The sequence below is a fragment of the Bufo bufo genome, chromosome 2 (genome assembly GCF_905171765.1).
Source record: "Bufo bufo chromosome 2, aBufBuf1.1, whole genome shotgun sequence".
NCBI lineage: Eukaryota > Metazoa > Chordata > Amphibia > Anura > Bufonidae > Bufo > Bufo bufo.
In genome coordinates, this window is record NC_053390.1 from 194582169 (window position 1) to 194599408 (window position 17240).

Sequence of the window (17240 nt, forward strand, 5' to 3'; positions counted from 1 at the left end):
CGGACTTCACTTGTCGGCCATTATGGAAAAGGGAAAGACTAGTGGAATACAGAAATGATAGTCTCATGCGTTTCCCGTTTCAAAAATGTCGTCCGACGAGTCACGTACGCGACGCATCAGGGGGCGTGGCCGTTCGCTTCGTTCTGTGGATTGGTCAGAAAGTAGGAGAGCTGGGGCTTTATGACCTGGTGGAGGATGTGAGGGGCATGGGTGCCAGGATGAAGGTGAGTGCTGTGCTGCCGAGGGATCAGGTTATTGGACTGCTGTGTTCCAGGCAGTGGGATTAACCACTTCAGTGCTGTTTCTGTCTGCTCTATTACAGGATATTTAAAGGGTTCCCATCTCTGCTGTGTGAACATGGCAATACTGTAAGGGCCAGTTCACACCGTTTTTGGAGTGTTCTTGCCTCAAAATAAGCCCCAAAAACGCCTCAATTAATTTCAATGGGAAGCAGCATGCCCGGTCTTGGGGCAGAATCAGCGCTGAATCTCTTGAAATGAATAGGAAGCAAACAAAATATCCCTGTGTAAGTCCGTGCATTTGTTTTTTGAGTTTTCTGCACTTTTTTGGCACAGATCTGCTTCAAAGACCTGAAGCTGAAAATTCAGTTTTGTATTGAATTAAACACCCATTGGTAAAAAAAGACCCATTAAAAAAACTTTTTTTTTTTTTTTTTTACGCTGAATTTTTAAGCGTGTTTTTCAAAATCAGTTGTGTGAACTGGCCCTTAGTGTAGAATTGTGCTAGAATAACAACTTGTGTGATGGCTGCTGTGATATGATACATGAATTGCTTTAGTTGGACCCAGACAGGGCTTACATTTTGGGGTGGCCCTTTTTTTTCTCCTTGGGTGCTGGGTGGCTTGTCTGCATCCTGCTGGGACCTGCAGTTTTAGCCTTCCCTAGGGAGTATAGTCTTTTCCAGTGAACTGTCATTTTGCTTTTGATGTTAGTGCAGTTTTTTTTAGGAGAATGAGGACCCTTGATGTGCAAGTCACCAAACACCTCGTGTATTATTTCTGCAGGATACAGCCAAGGCTTGTGATGTTGGGGGATACTGTACAGGGCCGGCGTCATAACCCGGCATCCCCGGGCAAGTGCCGGGGCCCAATGCTCCTGGGGGGGCCCACTGAGCTGCTATGAGCACTTCCATCAATACAGATGGGAGCTCTCACTGCTGTCATTTCACATACGCAGTACCCCTCTGGTGGGCCCCCTGAGCTGCAGAGACTCAGGACACGCCCCCTCTACACAGGACACGCCCCCTCTACACAGGACACACGCTGCCTGAGGAGACTGGAGAGAGACCGCACGGCTGGAGCTGGAGCAGAGAAGTGTGAACACAGTCTGTGAGTCTGCACTGTGACTGTCTCTTCTCTGTGGGACAGAAGGAAAGGGGGGGACTCTTCCATCTGCTGCTGCTTCATTCTATTTAGTTGTGTTACTGTTTCATTAAGCTGATTGCCTCCATGACACCTGCCCCCCCCCCCATATCCTGTCCTATATCACCCTTATGGAGCCCCTGCCGTCTCCTTTCCTCCCTCATGTATCCAGAGGTCCTGTCCCACCCTCCTTTCTCCTATTGCTGCCCTGCACAGACCTCCTGCCACTACTTGTATGAATCCCCCTCAGAGCCCCTTCCACCTACTTGCTGTGTCCACCCCTCCTGTCCATCCAGGGCCCCTGTCTCACTCCTCTGCCTCTCATTATGGTGGCATCTGAACCGCATTCACCATAAGGACCTTCTAACGTCACAGGGTCATGTGACTGTGCCCCCCACCCCGTACTGTGCCCCTTTATACCCTGCATTGTGCCCTCCTACCACACCCTGTGCAGTGCCCATAGTCATTCCCTGTACTGTGCCCTCTTATACCCTTTTATCCGGTCACTGTATGGCGGTGTTATCACTATATGGCGGTGTTATCACTATATGGCGGTGGTATCCAATAACTGGATGGCCATAGCTGTATCCCCTTCCCTGCCCACACCACTTTTTTTAGACCTGGCATGAGCGGGAAAAGATACAGATTGCGGTGTTAAGGACCTTTGCGCCACAATCTGTGTCAGATATACGCCTAACATAGACGTATTTCTATATGATAAATGACCCCCTAATTGTATTATTATTCGGGGGTAGGGTTAATATCTTTATATTATATAGATTTTAGTGTACTATACTATGCCATGTATTTCCCAGTAGAAAATGATCCTTGGGAAGCACAGTCCTCACCCCTGACCACCAGGACCAGGTAGCGCTCTGTCAGTACTTGGCGGCCTCCCCTCTCCGCCACGCTGCTCCGCTGTGTACTGGTGCTTAGGGTACTTTCACACTTGCGTTTTTCTTTTCCAGCATAGAGTTCCGTCACAGGGGCTCTATACCGGAAAAGAACTGATCAGGCATATCCCCATGCATTCTGAATGGAGAGTAAGGCCTCTTTCACACTTGCGTTGTCCGGATCCGGCGTGTACTCCACTTGCCGGAATTACACGTCGGATCCGGAAAAACGCAAGTGAACTGAAAGCATTTGAAGACGCATCCGTCTTCTAAATGCGTTCAGTGTTACTATGGCCCCCAGGACGCTATTAAAGTCCTGGCTGCCATAGTAGTAGTGGGGAGCGGGGGAGCGGTATACTTACAGTCCGTGCGGCTCCCGGGGCGCTCCAGAATGACGTCAGAGCGCCCCATGCGCATGGATGACGTGCCATGTGATCACATGATCCATGCGCTTGGGGCGCCCTGACGTCACTCTGGAGCGCCCGGGGAGCCGCACGGACGGTAAGTATGCTGCTCCCCCCTACACTTTACCATGGCTGCCAGGACTTTAGCGTCCCGGCAGCCATGGTAACCATTCAGAAAAAGCTAAACGTCGGATCCGGCAATGCGCCGAAACGACGTTTAGCTTAAGGCCGGATCCGGATCAATGCCTTTCAATGGGCATTAATCCCGGATCTGGCCTTGCGGCAAGTGTTCAGGATTTTTGGCCGGAGCAAAAAGCGCAGCATGCTGCGGTATTTTCTCCGGCCAAAAAACGTTCCGTTCCGGAACTGAAGACATCCTGATGCATCCTGAACGGATTTCTCTCCATTCAGAATGCATTAGGATAAAACTGATCAGGATTCTTCCAGCATAGAGCCCCGACGACGGAACTCTATGCCGGAAGAAAAGAACGCAGGTGTGAAAGAGCCCTAATCCGTTCAGTTTGCATCAGGATGTCTTCAGTTCAGTCTTTTTGACTGATCAGGCAAAAGAGAAAACCGTAGCATGCTACGGTTTTATCTCCGGCTAAAAAAACTGAAGGCTTGCCTGAATGCCGGATCCGGCATTTTTTCCCATAGGAATGTATTAGTGCCGGATACGGCATTCAGAATACCGGAATGCCGGATCCGTCCTTCCGGTATGCGCATGCGCAGACTGAAAAAAAGGTGAAAAAATAAATGCTGGATCCGTTTTTGCCGGATGACACCGGAAAGACGGATCCGGCATTTCAATGCATTTTTTCGACTGATCAGGCATTTTTAAGACAGATCAGGATCCTGATCAGTCTTACTAATGCCATCAGTTAGCATACATTTTGCCTGATCCGGCAGGCAGTTCCGGCGACGGAACTGCTTGCCGGATCTCTCTGCCGCAAGTGTGAAAGTAGCCTTATTCTGACACTAGGGCTGGGTTCACATCCTATTTTTTCCATCCATTTAATGTATACCAAAAATGTCTGCGTTAACAGACGCCTCAGACTGATGCCGTACAGTGGCGTCCGTTCACCATACAGTTCCATGGTAAAAAAACATATACGTTAACGTGAGCATTTTTTACTTGACTCTGCAGGATACAAAAACGTGGAGTGCTGCACATGTGTATACATCAAACCGATAGGAAAAACGTAATGTGAACACACATTGGGGGGAGGGGGGCGTACTAAATTTCACTGTGGGGCCCAGTCAGTTCTAGCTACATCACTGCACATCTCCTTCTCTCCTCCAGGCCTGGCTCACTGCTGCAGCGGGCCGCCGTAGAGAAGGAGCGCAGGGAGCTGCGGTTAGTGAATGACAGGACCACCAGCTCCCCTGCAATGATAGGTATGTGAGGGGGCCACTGGGGGGTCATTCATCACACTGTGAGGGCCCCTTACACAGTATAATGACTCCCAGTGCCCCCTATTTAGTATAATGATCCCCATTGACCCTCCATTTAGCATAATGACCACCAGAGCCCCCATTAAATATAATAACCCCTCGTGCCCCCTCCATACAGTATAACCCCCAGTGTGGGGGCGACTAGGGGTCATTATTCTGAATGGAGGGTCACTGTGGGGTCATTATACTGTGAGGGCCCTTTACATAGTATAATGACCCCCAGTGTCCCCCATTTAGTATAATGATCACCAATGACCCTACATTCAGTATAATCACCCCCTCCATACAGTATTCCCCCAGTGTGGGGGCTACTGGGGGTCATTATTCTAAATGGGGGCGACTGGGGGTTATTATTCTGAATGCAGGGCCACAGGTGGTCATTATACAGGGGGGGGGGGAATTGGGGGTTCATTATACTGTGTGAAGGGCCACTAGTAGTCATTATACTGTGTGAAGGGCCACTAGTAGTCATTATACTGTATAGGGGCCACTGGGGGTCATTATACCGTGTAGGAGCCACAGGGGGACATGTCAATGTAAAAAAATGCCTCATGGGGGCCCACTGGGATTTATCGCCCAAGGGCCCACATGAACCTGGAGCCGGCCCTGATACTGTACATTGTGGGCGCTTAAAAGGGTTATCCTGAAAATTATATTGATGACATATCCACAGGTTATCAATATCACATCGGCAGGGGTTTGGGCACCGGCACCCCTACTGATCAGCTGTTTTGAGAAGCTGCTAAATGCCGTGGCCTCCTGGACGGTCACCAAGCACAGCGCCGTACATCGACTTGAATAGGGCTGAACTACAACTAGGCCACGTGACCGATGTACGGTGGCATCATTGCCTAGGAAGATGCTGCTGCTCTCAGTGTCCAGCCTCTTCTAACAGATGTTCGTCCCAGCTATCGGACCACCACAGATGTCCTGACGATAGGTCATCTATATTAATTCCAGGATACCCTCTTTTAAAATGTACTGGGCAGCCTGCCTGATCTTGTAAGTTGTTAGCCATCGTGGTGCACCACATGTACCTGCATGACCGACATCTTAGAGAAGCCATTTGGCATCAGGAGAGGTGGAATACACAGTGGGCTCAGCATGCTAGTGGGACCTGCATTCCCTGAACAAAGTGGAGGCCAGTAAGGCACCAAAGAGGTACAATGTAGTGTGGGCTCAGCATGCCTGTGGATCCTGCGTCCCCTGAATGTAATGGAGGCCATTGTGTCACCATAAGGGGTACAATGTAGTGTGGGCTCAGCATGCCTGTGGATCCTGCATCCCCTGAATGTAATGGAGGCCATTGTGTCACCATAAGGGGTACAATGTAGTGTGGGCTCAGCATGCCTGTGGATCCTGCATCCCCTGAATGTAATGGAGGCCATTGTGTCCCCATAAGAGGTACAATGTAGTGTGGGCTCAGCATGCCTGTGGATCCTGCGTCCCCTGAATGTAATGGAGGCCATTGTGTCCCCATAAGAGGTACAATGTAGTGTGGGCTCAGCATGCCTGTGGATCCTGCGCCCCCTGAATGTAATGGAGGCCGGTATGGCACCATAAGAGGTACAATGTAGTGTGGGCTCAGCATGCCTGTGGATCCTGTGTCCCCTGAATGTAATGGAGGCCATTGTGTCCCCATAAGAGGTACAATGTAGTGTGGGCTCAGCATGCCTGAGGATCCTGCGTCCCCTGAATGTAATGGAGGCCGGTATGGCACCATAAGAGGTACAATGTAGTGTGGGCTCAGCATGCCTGTGGATCCTGCGTCCCCTGAATGTAATGGAGGCCAATATGGCACCAGTGAATGTGGTATTTAGTGTTAGGTTCCCGTCTTATCGTCTTGATGCCAGATGGGCACAAATAATTTTGTACAGAATGTATTTGCAAAGAATCTCCCTTTTATAATGCAGCATTAGCATTTTGCATTTTCTATAGTGAGTGTGGCACAATTGTATTACTTTATTATTTGGGTTTGCAGAGTGATGTTGCATTGTTTGCTTTTTCATTTCTCCTTTGAATTTTGGCTGAAATAATTTATGTTCTTTTCTGCTGGTTTACTAGGTTCTGAAGCTTTTCAAAACCCTGCACAGAACAAGACAGCACGTCTTCCAGAATGACTCGCGGGCGTTAGAAGGTCAGTGAGAATTGCATCCTTGTAAAATGTTCACTGTGATGGCCCTTCTGGTAAAGGGGGAGCTGTGCCAGGTCCCAGTTGTAGACTGGATAGATGGGGCATCCTCTGCGTCTGGAGGAAAGAAGGTTTGTATACAAACATAGAAGAGGATTCTTTACGGTAAGAGCAGTGAGACTATGGAACTCTCTGCCTGAGGAGGTGGTGATGGTGAATTCACTAGAAGAGTTCAAGAGGGGCCTGGATGTATTTCTGGAGTGTAATAATATTACAGGCTATAGCTACTAGAGAGGGGTCGTTGATCCAGGGAGTTATTCTGATTGCCTGATTGGAGTTGGAAGGAATTTTTCCCCTAAAACTAGGAAAATTGGCTTTTACTTCATAATGGTTTTTTGCCTTCCTCAACTTGCAGGATAACAAGCTAAACTGGATGGAAGGATTTTTTTTTATTTTTTTTTTAGCCTTATAAACTGTTAGCAATGGGTCAATGTCCCTGTGGCCTCAGCAATCCCATCAATAAGCCTGGACGGTCATTCCTGCATGCTCCATAATGGGCCATGTCTTACATAGGCTGGGAATACAGCATTTCTCTCCATAGTGCGCTTGCATGCAGTCTGCTAGAATTATCTTCTGTATGGAAGGGTGAGATTTATGCTTATTAAAAAATGCTTATATCCACAGATATTCCATTATCTTATTAGCAATGGTCTCAGCTTTGGCTGATAGAGGGGTATCCTAAATGGGGGAACCTTCTTCTTTAATTTCCATATGTCATAATTGAGATGACACCCTTAAAGGAGTTGTCCAGCTTTCTAACCTTTTTGGGAAGGACCTGTGGAGGGAAGCATACTTTTGCTCCACGCCGCTTGGCTCTGGCTTCTTTGATTCACTGCTTTCCCTACTTCTGGCGTGGACAGGGGTCATGGGGCCAGTCATTGGCAGCTGTGGCACACATGACCCCCGCCCTTTTATACTTCTTGAGTTTATAGATTTGCTGTCTTACATTTTAGCTGGAAGACAGAAAATCAATGAAGAATTTCGGAAACATAAAAATGAAAGCGCTCCTGAAAAGATATCGGAGGTAAGCACCCTTTGTCTTAACATCAGTGAGACTCTTCATATGGCAGATTTTCCAATATCAATGTGTGGACATGAAAGAAATAAGATACTCTGAAGGGTGTATTTTTCACATAAGTCTTTCTGCATATGTTATGTATCCTCAGTCTTCTGACCCTGCTACACCAATCCTCTGTGCATGTCTAGTGGTCAGTACAAAGATAGAAGACTTCTTTAACCTGTAGGATACCAGCACCGTACATGTACGGCGCAGAAATGTGGGACACAAATGCCAGTGCCGTACATGTACGGAGCTTTGATCGGGCAGGTGCAGGAACTGCGCCCGCCCGATCAGCTGCAGGGGTCCTGCAGTCACTGATAGTCGGACCCCTGCTGTATGCGTTGCCATTGGTGAAAAGACAGATGCCGGCGCATTAACCCTTGCACGGCCGCGGTCAGCGCTGAGCGCGGTATACTGCCGGGTGCGGGTGGCCATCGGGTCCCCGCGCTGCTGTAACAGGGACTCGATGACAGGGAAGGCAACCCGATACCTTCCTTAGGCATCATGGCAGCCTTCTGTGACAGCCTGTGAGATCCAGCCCCCTGGATCTCACAGGCAAGCAGGCTGAAGTGTAATACACTTACAGCCAATGCATCACAATACAGAAGTATTGTGATGCATTGTAAAGAGGATCAGACCCCAAAAGTTGAAGTTCCAGAGTGGGACAAAAAAAAGAAAAAAAAAAATATCAAGTTTTCCCCAAAAAATTATTAAAAGTTTCAAGTAAAAAAAAAAACCCACAAAACATCCTTTTCCCAAAATAAAGTAAAAACAAATTGTAAAAAATAGGGAAAACAAAAGTAGACCTATTAATAATCGTCGTGTCCGTATCGACCGGCTCTATAAAAATATCACATGACCTAACCCCTCAGGTGAACACCGTCAAAAAAATAAAATAAAAACTGTGCTAAAAAAAAAACTTTTTTTTTTTGTCATCTTACATCAGTAAAAGTGCAACACCAAGTGATCAAAAAGGCGTATGCCCCCCAAAATAGTACCAATCTAACAGTCACCTCATGCCGCAAAAAATGAGACCCTACCCAAGACAATCGCCCAAAAAAAAAACAACTCTATGGCTCTATTTTTTTTTGTTTTAAAAATGCTTTTATTAAAGTAGACATATTAGGTATCGCCGCGTCTGTAACAACCTGCTGTATAAAAATGTCACATGACCTAACCCGTCAGTTGAACACCGTAAAAAAAAAAACTATTTTTCCCGGCACTAAGCAGGAGGTTACCCCGCCGACCAGGGACCGAAAACTCAGTGGAGAACAAAGATTTAAAAGCCTCCTCTTTACCTTCTTCAGTTGTTTCCTGATAGCCTGAAAACTCTGATTAAAGAGGAGGTCAGCTCAGCCATTGAATCTAAGATGGCCGCCATACCACAAAAAACATCTACATCCAGATCAAATCCGGAATCTCATATGGATATGGATATGGATTTGGATTTAGATTTTGATGAAGACAATGATTCTTCAGATTCTGATTCCACCTCTTCTGAAGATGAAGCGGGGAGCCCCCTATGTTCCATCGAGGAGACAGATTCACTTCTTAAAGCCATTAGAGCCGCCATGAACGTTGAAGAATCATAGGAAGCCAAAACAATTCAAGATCAAATGTTTAAAGGGCTAGGCGATAGGGGAAAAAAACTAGTATTCCCAGTCCATGATAACATCAAAAAGCTTATCTCGGATGAATGGAGAGACCCAGAAAGGAGATCAGGAACTTTATAAAGTATTTAAAAGGAAGTATCCCTTTTTATGAAGCTGACTCTGCCCACTGGGACAAAACCCAGAGAGTGGATGCTCCCATAGCCAGGATATCCTAACACAGGGATCAGCAACCTTCGGCACTCCAGCTGTTGTGAAACTACAATTCCCAGCATGCCTCATTCATTTCTATGAGAGTTCTTAGAAGAGCAGAACAAGTATGCATGCTGGGAGTTGTAGTTTCACAACAGCTGGAGTGCCGGAGGTTGCCTACCCCTGTCCTAACAAATCATCCTTGCCTTTTGAGAACGTAGGAGATGCAATGGATAAAAAGTGTGAATCTGTTCTCAAGAGATCTTAGGAGATAAATACCTCTATGTTGAGACTTAGTATAGCAGCCAGTCACATACACAGCCAGGACCCTATCTCTATGGTTGTCCCAGTTGCAAGAACATTTGGTTTCAGGCATCCCTAGAGAAGATATTTTATCTTCCCTGCCGAAACAAGCCTCAAAATTTTTGGCTGATGCTTCCGTGGACCTAGTCAAGTTGTCCGCTAGATCTGCGGCTATTTCAAATACTGCCAGAAGGTCTGTTTGGTTAAGATACAGTTCAGGAGTTACCACTTCCAAGAGAAGACTTTGTGGTATCCCTTGTGAAGGAGACAGACTCTTTGGTTCGGTATTGGATGACATTTTGGAAAAAGCTTCCGACCGAAAAAAGGGCTTCCCTTCTGAAACCAAGTTCTTTCAGCTGCGACGTTCCTTTCGTGGTCAGAAAAGGGGCAGGTCGGATCAAAAGAAAAGATAGTTTGGGCTCTTTGCAGTCCTCTAGAGGTAGGGGGTTCCTCTTTAACCCGATAAATCCTCAAAGCAGTCCAGTTCAGGACGCCAGAGATCCTGTGGGGAAGAAGGTTAAAAGGGTTTATCACAGCCTGGGAAGAAATAACAGATTCTCCTTGGATCCTGGATATAATTCGGCAAGGATACAGGCTAGAGTTCTTTTCCCCAGAAAGATTTCTAATAAACAATCTGGAACATCTCAACAATTTCATCCAATACAAGAAATTCAAGATGGAGACAGAAAAATCAACCATCAACTTGTTGACCCAGGATTGCTACATGGTAACCCTAGATCTAGCAGATGCATACTATCATGTGCCCATTTACCCCAATCACCAAAAGTATCTCTATGGTGGTCGTTAAACCCACAGAATCTGAACCAGGGGGTACCATGGCGGTCACCAGACCAAGTTATCATCACAACAGACGCAAGCGGTTCCGGTTGGTGAGCCCACTGCAAGAATCAGCTAGTACAGGGAGTCTGGGATCCAGATCCCCTCCCTCTATCCTCAAATTCAAAAGGGTTGCTAGCAGTGCTTCTGGCACTGAAAGCGCTTTTCCCAACTATCCACTCACAAAATGTCTAAATCCTGTCAGACAACAGGACCACAGTAGCATATCTAAACAAGCAAGGGGGCACAAAGAGCATAAACCTCTGGCAGATTGTGTTCCAGATCTTCTCCTGGGAAAAGATACACATAAGATCAATCTCTGCAGTCCATGAAGAAAACACGCTAGCAGATTTTTTGAGCAGAGAAAAACTGAATCCAGGGGGGTGGAGTCTAAACAAGTCGATCTTTCTGGAAATTTGCAGGAGATGGGGTACTCCAAGCCTAGATCTTTGCTTCCAAGAAAATCAAATAGACCAATTTTATTCCCTCTGGAATTTGGAATTTGAACGGTCTATCCTGAAGTCAAAGGGGTTATCTGATGCTGTCATAAACACCCTTTTATCCAGCAGAAAACCAGTCACGTCTAAGATCTATCTTAGAACTTGGAAGACTTTCCTCCAGTTTGTTGGGAATTCTTGGAATCCCACCTTACCACCAGACGTCAAGGTCATTTTAGACTTTTTGCCAAAAGGTCTGAATAAGGGGTTAAGAGTGAGTACTCTTAAAGTCCAAATAGCAGCACTCCGTACCTTCATGGAAGTCAGGTTAGCAGAGTTTGATTAATTTTTTTTTTAAAGGGGCTTGTAGATTGCATCCTACTGTCAGGTCTACGGTCTCTCAACTTAGTCCTCTCAGCCATTATGGATCCTGCCGATCAGCTGTTTGAGAAGGCAGCGGCGCTCCAGCAGCGCCGTGGCATTCTCACTGTTTATCGTAGGCCCAGTGATGTCACGACTAGTATCAACTGGCCTGGGCGGGGCTAAGCTCCAGTCAAGTGAACGGCGCTTAGCCGCGCCCAGGCCAGTTATACTAGTCGTGACATCACTGAGCCAGCGGTAAACAGTGAGAAGGCCACTGTGCTCCTGGAGCGCCGCTGCCTTCTCAAACAGCTGATCTATCCAGAGGATAGATCAGTTTTTTGCCCTCAGGCTAAATCTGCTGCCGAAAAGAAGTTTCACAACTTGGATGTCCAGAGATGTGTCCTGGCTTATCTGGAGGCCACTAAAAATCTGAGGAAGTCTGATCGTCTTCGAGTCCAGTACGCAGGGCAAAATAAGGGTCAAGGGGACTCAAAAACTACCATCTCTCGCTGGATAAAAATGACAATTTCTATGGCCTATAAAGGAAAAGGACTCTCTCGACCTTCAAGTTTGAAAGCACATTCAACTAGAGCAATGTCAACTTCATGGGCAGAAAATGCCTCAGCATCATTGTCCCAGATCTGCCAGGCGGCAACCTGGTCCAGTCCATCAACTTTCTTTAATCATTATAGACTAGGGGCCAGATTTATCATTACTCTGACGGCTCACTCCACTTTCACATATGGCTAAAGTCAGTTTTAGCCAAGTCAGATTTATGATCGGCCCTTTAAGACTGTAATAAATGTGGTTTGACGGTAGCAGTTTATCCGTCAGTAAGCAGCTTTACAAAAGTGTCACGTCTTTACGAAAAAGTCGCATGTTTTATTAAAAAGTGTCATAAGATAAGCATGGTCCTCACTGGAGTGAAATTGCGCTTTTTTGCGACTTTTTAAATAGTCGCAATAGTAAATCTGTCTAGAGATTCATTTACATAAGAAAACACGCCCACTTTCAGAAAACTGACGAGCATAGTGCAGAGCAGAAAAGTCGCAAATTTTTGCGCAGTTTTAGTGATTGCGCAAAAATTTGCGACTTTTTCACTATTATTCTGACTTGAGCTAATGATAAATCTGGCCCTAGATGTTTTAGCTAACAGGGACTTGTCCTTCGGACGAAAAGTCTTGTCTGCAGAAGTCCCTCCCTAGTCTTGTTCCTTTGTTAATACTGCTGCTTAGTGTCGTTGGGGAGGCGTACGGAAAAGATGATTACTCTTACCAGTAATTGGATTTTCTGTATAGCCTCCATAACGGCACTGGGATTTCCCACCCTAATTATCTTAACTATCTTTTCTGATTTAAATTTCGTTCATGTATTTGTTTTCTCCCAAATTGAAACTTCTTTCAGCATTATCCGAGGTTCTTGGATATTTACTGGAGAAGGTTAAGGGGAGGAGGCTTTTAAATCTTTGTTCTCCACGTTGCTTCTTGTCCCTGGGAGGCATGGTAACCTCCTGCTTAGTGCCATTGTGGAGGCTATATACGGAATATCCAATTATCGGTAAGAGTAATTATCATCTTTTGTCATCTTACATCACAAAAAGTGTAATAGCAAGCGATCAAAAAGTCATATGCACCCAAAAATAGTGCCAATCAAACCGTCATCTCATCCAGCAAAAATAATATCCTACGTAAGACAATTGCCCAAAAAATAAATAAAAATCGGGCTCTCAGAAAAAGGCAACACAAAAACAAGGTTTTATTCTGTTCAAAAAGGATTCTGTAACAATGAGTCTGTAACAACCTGCTCTATAAAAATATCACATAATATGCCCCCTCAGGTGAATGCTGTAAAAAATAAAAAACTATGCCAAAACAGCAATTTTTTTTTTCACCTTGCCTCACAAAACATTTTAATACCAAGCGATCAAAAAGTCTTATGTACCCCAAAATTCGACCAGTCACCTCATCCCGCAAACAATGAGCCCCCGCATAAGACAATCACTTAAAAAATAAAAACAAATGGCACCCCTAAACCTATCCATCAAAAGCCGTATGGCGCTCCTTCCTTTCTGAATCCTGCCATGTGCCCCCACAGTAGTTCACCTCCACATATGGGGTGTTGCCGTATTCAGGAGAAAATGGGTATTAAATTATGGGGTGATTTTTCTCATGTTGCCCCTTGTGAAAATAATAAATTTGGGGCTAAAGCAACATTTAATTGGAAGAAACAAAACTTTTCATTTTTACAGCCAAGTGTTTCCAAATTCTGTAAAACCGCTTAGGGAGTCAAAGTGCTCAGTACCCCCCTTAATATATTCTTTAAGGGGTATAGTTTTCAAAATGGGGTCACTTTTTGAGGGTTTCCACTAGGGGTGGGCGATTATAGACGATATAAATTTGGCCAACGATAGAGATTTAGTTTATCGCCATATCGTGGTAGAACATGGCATGCACCGCTCTCGGCACGCACCATGTTCTCCCCAGTCGGCACAGTGGAGAAGGGAGTCCCTCCCCACTTTGTGCGGCTGCCGCTGACCACCAATGAGAACAGAGTAGGAGGAGGAGGGACTGTGGCCACTTCGCCACCAATGAATATAGTTAATATGCCTGAATACAAACGTAGCCTGCATGTGCCGGCCATATCCCATACCTGGCCTCTATTACTGCGCGCCGTGACCCGCCGCAATTAACCCCTCAGGTCCGATATATCTCACATGCTTAAAGAGGACCTTTCACCGATTATGACATTGTGAACTAAGTATACAGACATGGAGAGCGGCGCCCGGGGATCTCACTGCAATTACTATTATCCCTGGGCGCCGATCCGTTCTCCCGCTATGCCCTCCGGTATCTTCAGTCACTAAGTTATAGTAGGCGGAGATTTCAGTCACTAAGTTATGGTAGGCTGAGTCTGCCCTTGTTCTGCTGTAGCGATGGCCAATCGCAGCGCAGAGCTCACAGCCTGGGAGGTTATTTTCTCCCAGGCTGTGAGCTCTGCAATGCAATTGGCCAGCGCTACAGCAGAACAAGGGCAGACTCCGCCTACCATAACTTTGTGACCGAAGATACCGGAGGGCATAGCGGGAGAACAGAGCGGCTTCCAGGGATAATAGTAAGTGCAGTGAGATCCCCGGGCGCCGCTCTCCATGTCTGTATACTTAGTTCACAATGTCATAATCGGTGAAAGGTCCTCTTTAAAATTATATCGCAATATAGATTTTAGGCCATATTGCCCACCCCTAGTTTCCACTGTAGGGGTACGTCAGGGTCTCCAAGTACAAAATGGTGCCTAAAAACCACTCTAGAGAAATCTGCCTCCAAAATCCATATGGCACTCCTTTCCTTCTGACCACTGGCAGGTGCCCATAGAGCAGTTTACGGCCACATATGGGGTATTTCTGTAAACTGCAGAATCAGAGTAATATAATATGAAGCTGCTCAGTTGTCACCTGGCCATGTCCAGCAAATGCTTAGAAGAGCCTTTCTCCGTAAAGTACCCCCGAGGCTACGAATATAATATAATATATATATATTCTATTCGTAGCCTGGGGGGTACTTTACGGAGAAAGGCTGTTCTAAGCATGTGCTGGACATGGCCAGGTGACAACTGAGCAGCTTCATCTGGAGTTTGTTTGTGGTGTTATGTCTGTGGATTGCCAAGTGACTTGCTTAAAGGCTATGTACGCCTTCGGGGACAATTATTTTTTTTTTTATTTTTTTTTTTTATTGCATTTTACTCATTTGGGGCTAAAAATCTTTTTTTCATTTGGTCTTCATTAAAACTATTGAGACATTCTGTCACAAAGTGTTAACTGTCATACATGTTGGATTTCTCCCATTCAAGACACGTGCACGCTCCAACGAGCGGAGCAAGCATGTGTATGTGGGATCAGGAGAGACGGTGTGTTTTGAAAATGGTAAATTACATTTTTTAAGGTATTCAATAACTTTTATTTTTTATTTTTTCTCAATAAAGCTGCTAAAAATTGGGCAAGATGTTGAGCTTTTGCTCAGAACAACTGTTATCCAAGGTGTTCACACCGATTCGAAGACAATAGGTAAGAGTTCCTTTGCAATTCTACAGCCTACATTGCGTATTTTATGCAGAATCCACTACAAAGTAATGTGCAATGTAACTAAATGGGGTTGTAACAATGCTGTACACATACAGTACAAATCTGCAGTAGATTTCAGGCAGACTGCGGATTCTCGGGTCAGTAGGTTCTGTCTTGAGGTTCTGTGTATTACAGCTAGCAGAAGCGAAATTAGATTTTCTGGCCAAAAAGACATAACTAACTTTATCTGGTTTCCATTTTGTTCCAGTTCTACAGCCAAGGGAAGAGGTCCTCCTGGACAATATTCCATACTGTTATGCACCAAAGAAGTGACCCTACCTCTATTGGGTTTTAACCATTTTATCACCAGTTTTTTGTTTGACCTCCATTCATATGGGAAAGATCTTGTTTTGTAACACAGAAAGGAAAAAATGGTACATTTGATTTGGTAAGAAAAATAACTTTTTAGCTTTTATGTGCATGTAATGCTCACGTGTTAAGAACAAAACTTTTATTTTTTTTTATCACCAAAAACATTCAGTAAATTATTGTATTGTGAATAAAGTATTTTACTTCAGACCTGTTTTTCATTCTTCTATCGTAAGAAACCAAGCATGATCTGATCTTGTGAAGGTTGGCATTTACGTGATATGCCAGACTATCAGTGCATTGCAAAGAGCTTAGCTTATGCCATCGGCAGCAGATGTGAGCTGTAACATAATGCGGACACCCTGGGACGTTTAATCCCATAGATGCCACCGCCAGTAGTGACTGCAGCAAGACCTAATAGGAGTCCTTTTTGACTTGGGCTGACTAAAAGAAAACTGTGAAAAAAAAAATTATAATAATCACTTCACTTTTTTCCCATTCTAAAGTTATTCATCATGTTAAAAAAATGACATATTTGGTATCACTGCATCCGTACCGACCCATACTATAAACAGTGGCGTACCTACCATATAGGCAGACCACGCAGCTGCTATGGGGCCCGTGAGGAGGGGGGCCCGCCGTGAAGGCGCGTCCTGCCCCGTCTATCTTCCTAACTGTCTCCCGTCTGCTAGCCCCGCCTCCTAGCCCCGCCTCCTGCCTGTTAGCTCCATCACGCCTGATTCCTCTGGATTACCACAACCCCACCAGTAATGAAGTAAGTGACCACTTTAGGTAAGGACAGTGCAGAGGTGTATGTGTGTGGAGGAGGGGGGTCACTCAGCTTTCTGAGGCTATTCCTCTGCATATATGCCATTCAGAACAGGAGGAAAGCTGGGTGCTATTATGTAATGTGACTCAGCTTTCCTGATGTCCTGCATGGCACAAGTGCAGAAGTGGGAGTTGTGTTACTCAGCTTTCTCAGACGATCCTCATGTCTCTCCACATGTGCCATGCAGGACAGCAGAAAAGCTGGGTGCTATTACATCATGCAATGTCACTCAGATTTCCTGCAAGGCATAAATGCAGATAATAAGAACATGGAAAGGCAGGGTGGAGGGGTTCACCCAGCTTTCCCAGAGACTCCTGTCTCTGCACATGTGTCACTCAGGATAGCGAGTAATGTCAGTATCTCCCAGCTGTCCTGCATGACACAGAGGATGGGGGAAGGGGGGCACTCACTTCCTCACACTTTTCTCATGTCTCTACGCATGTGCCATGCTGGACAGAAGTTAGGGAGGGTAGTGAGAGGAGCCAGGGCGCATAGTAGGAAGGACTAGGAACGGGCATGGGGACCCAATTTAACCTCCTCAGGACCGCCGTACGCAGGATTGCGTCTTTGCGGCGGTCCTGTTGTTCTGGGTGGACGCGCCGGTGCGTCCTCTCGCGAGACGCGAGATTTCGTGCATTGCCGGCCCGCGCATGCGCATCGCGGGCCGGCAAAAGTTAAAGAAGTATTTCGTCACCAGCCTGCCAGCAACGATCATTGGCTGGCAGGCTGGCGATTTTCAAAAAATCAAATCAGAAGCCAGATAACAGATCATATTAGTAAATATGATCTGTTATATGGCTTCTCTGCTTCTCTGCTGGTCCTTTTCGTCGGTTGGATCCAGCAGAGAAGCAGAGATCACTGT

The 17240-nt window shown here is 45.9% G+C and overlaps 1 protein-coding gene across 1 annotated transcript; it reads left to right on the forward strand.

Moving 5' to 3' along the window:
- The first annotated feature begins 88 nt into the window (after nucleotides 1–88).
- Nucleotides 89–15757, forward strand: LYRM7 (LYR motif containing 7). The gene is made up of 5 exons (XM_040415987.1): nucleotides 89–224; nucleotides 6198–6270; nucleotides 7278–7348; nucleotides 15102–15183; nucleotides 15449–15757. Exons 1-5 carry the CDS (start codon nucleotides 207–209, stop codon nucleotides 15511–15513), a joined length of 309 nt encoding a protein of 102 aa, XP_040271921.1. The 5' UTR covers nucleotides 89–206; the 3' UTR covers nucleotides 15514–15757.
- The last annotated feature ends 1483 nt before the right edge of the window (nucleotides 15758–17240 follow it).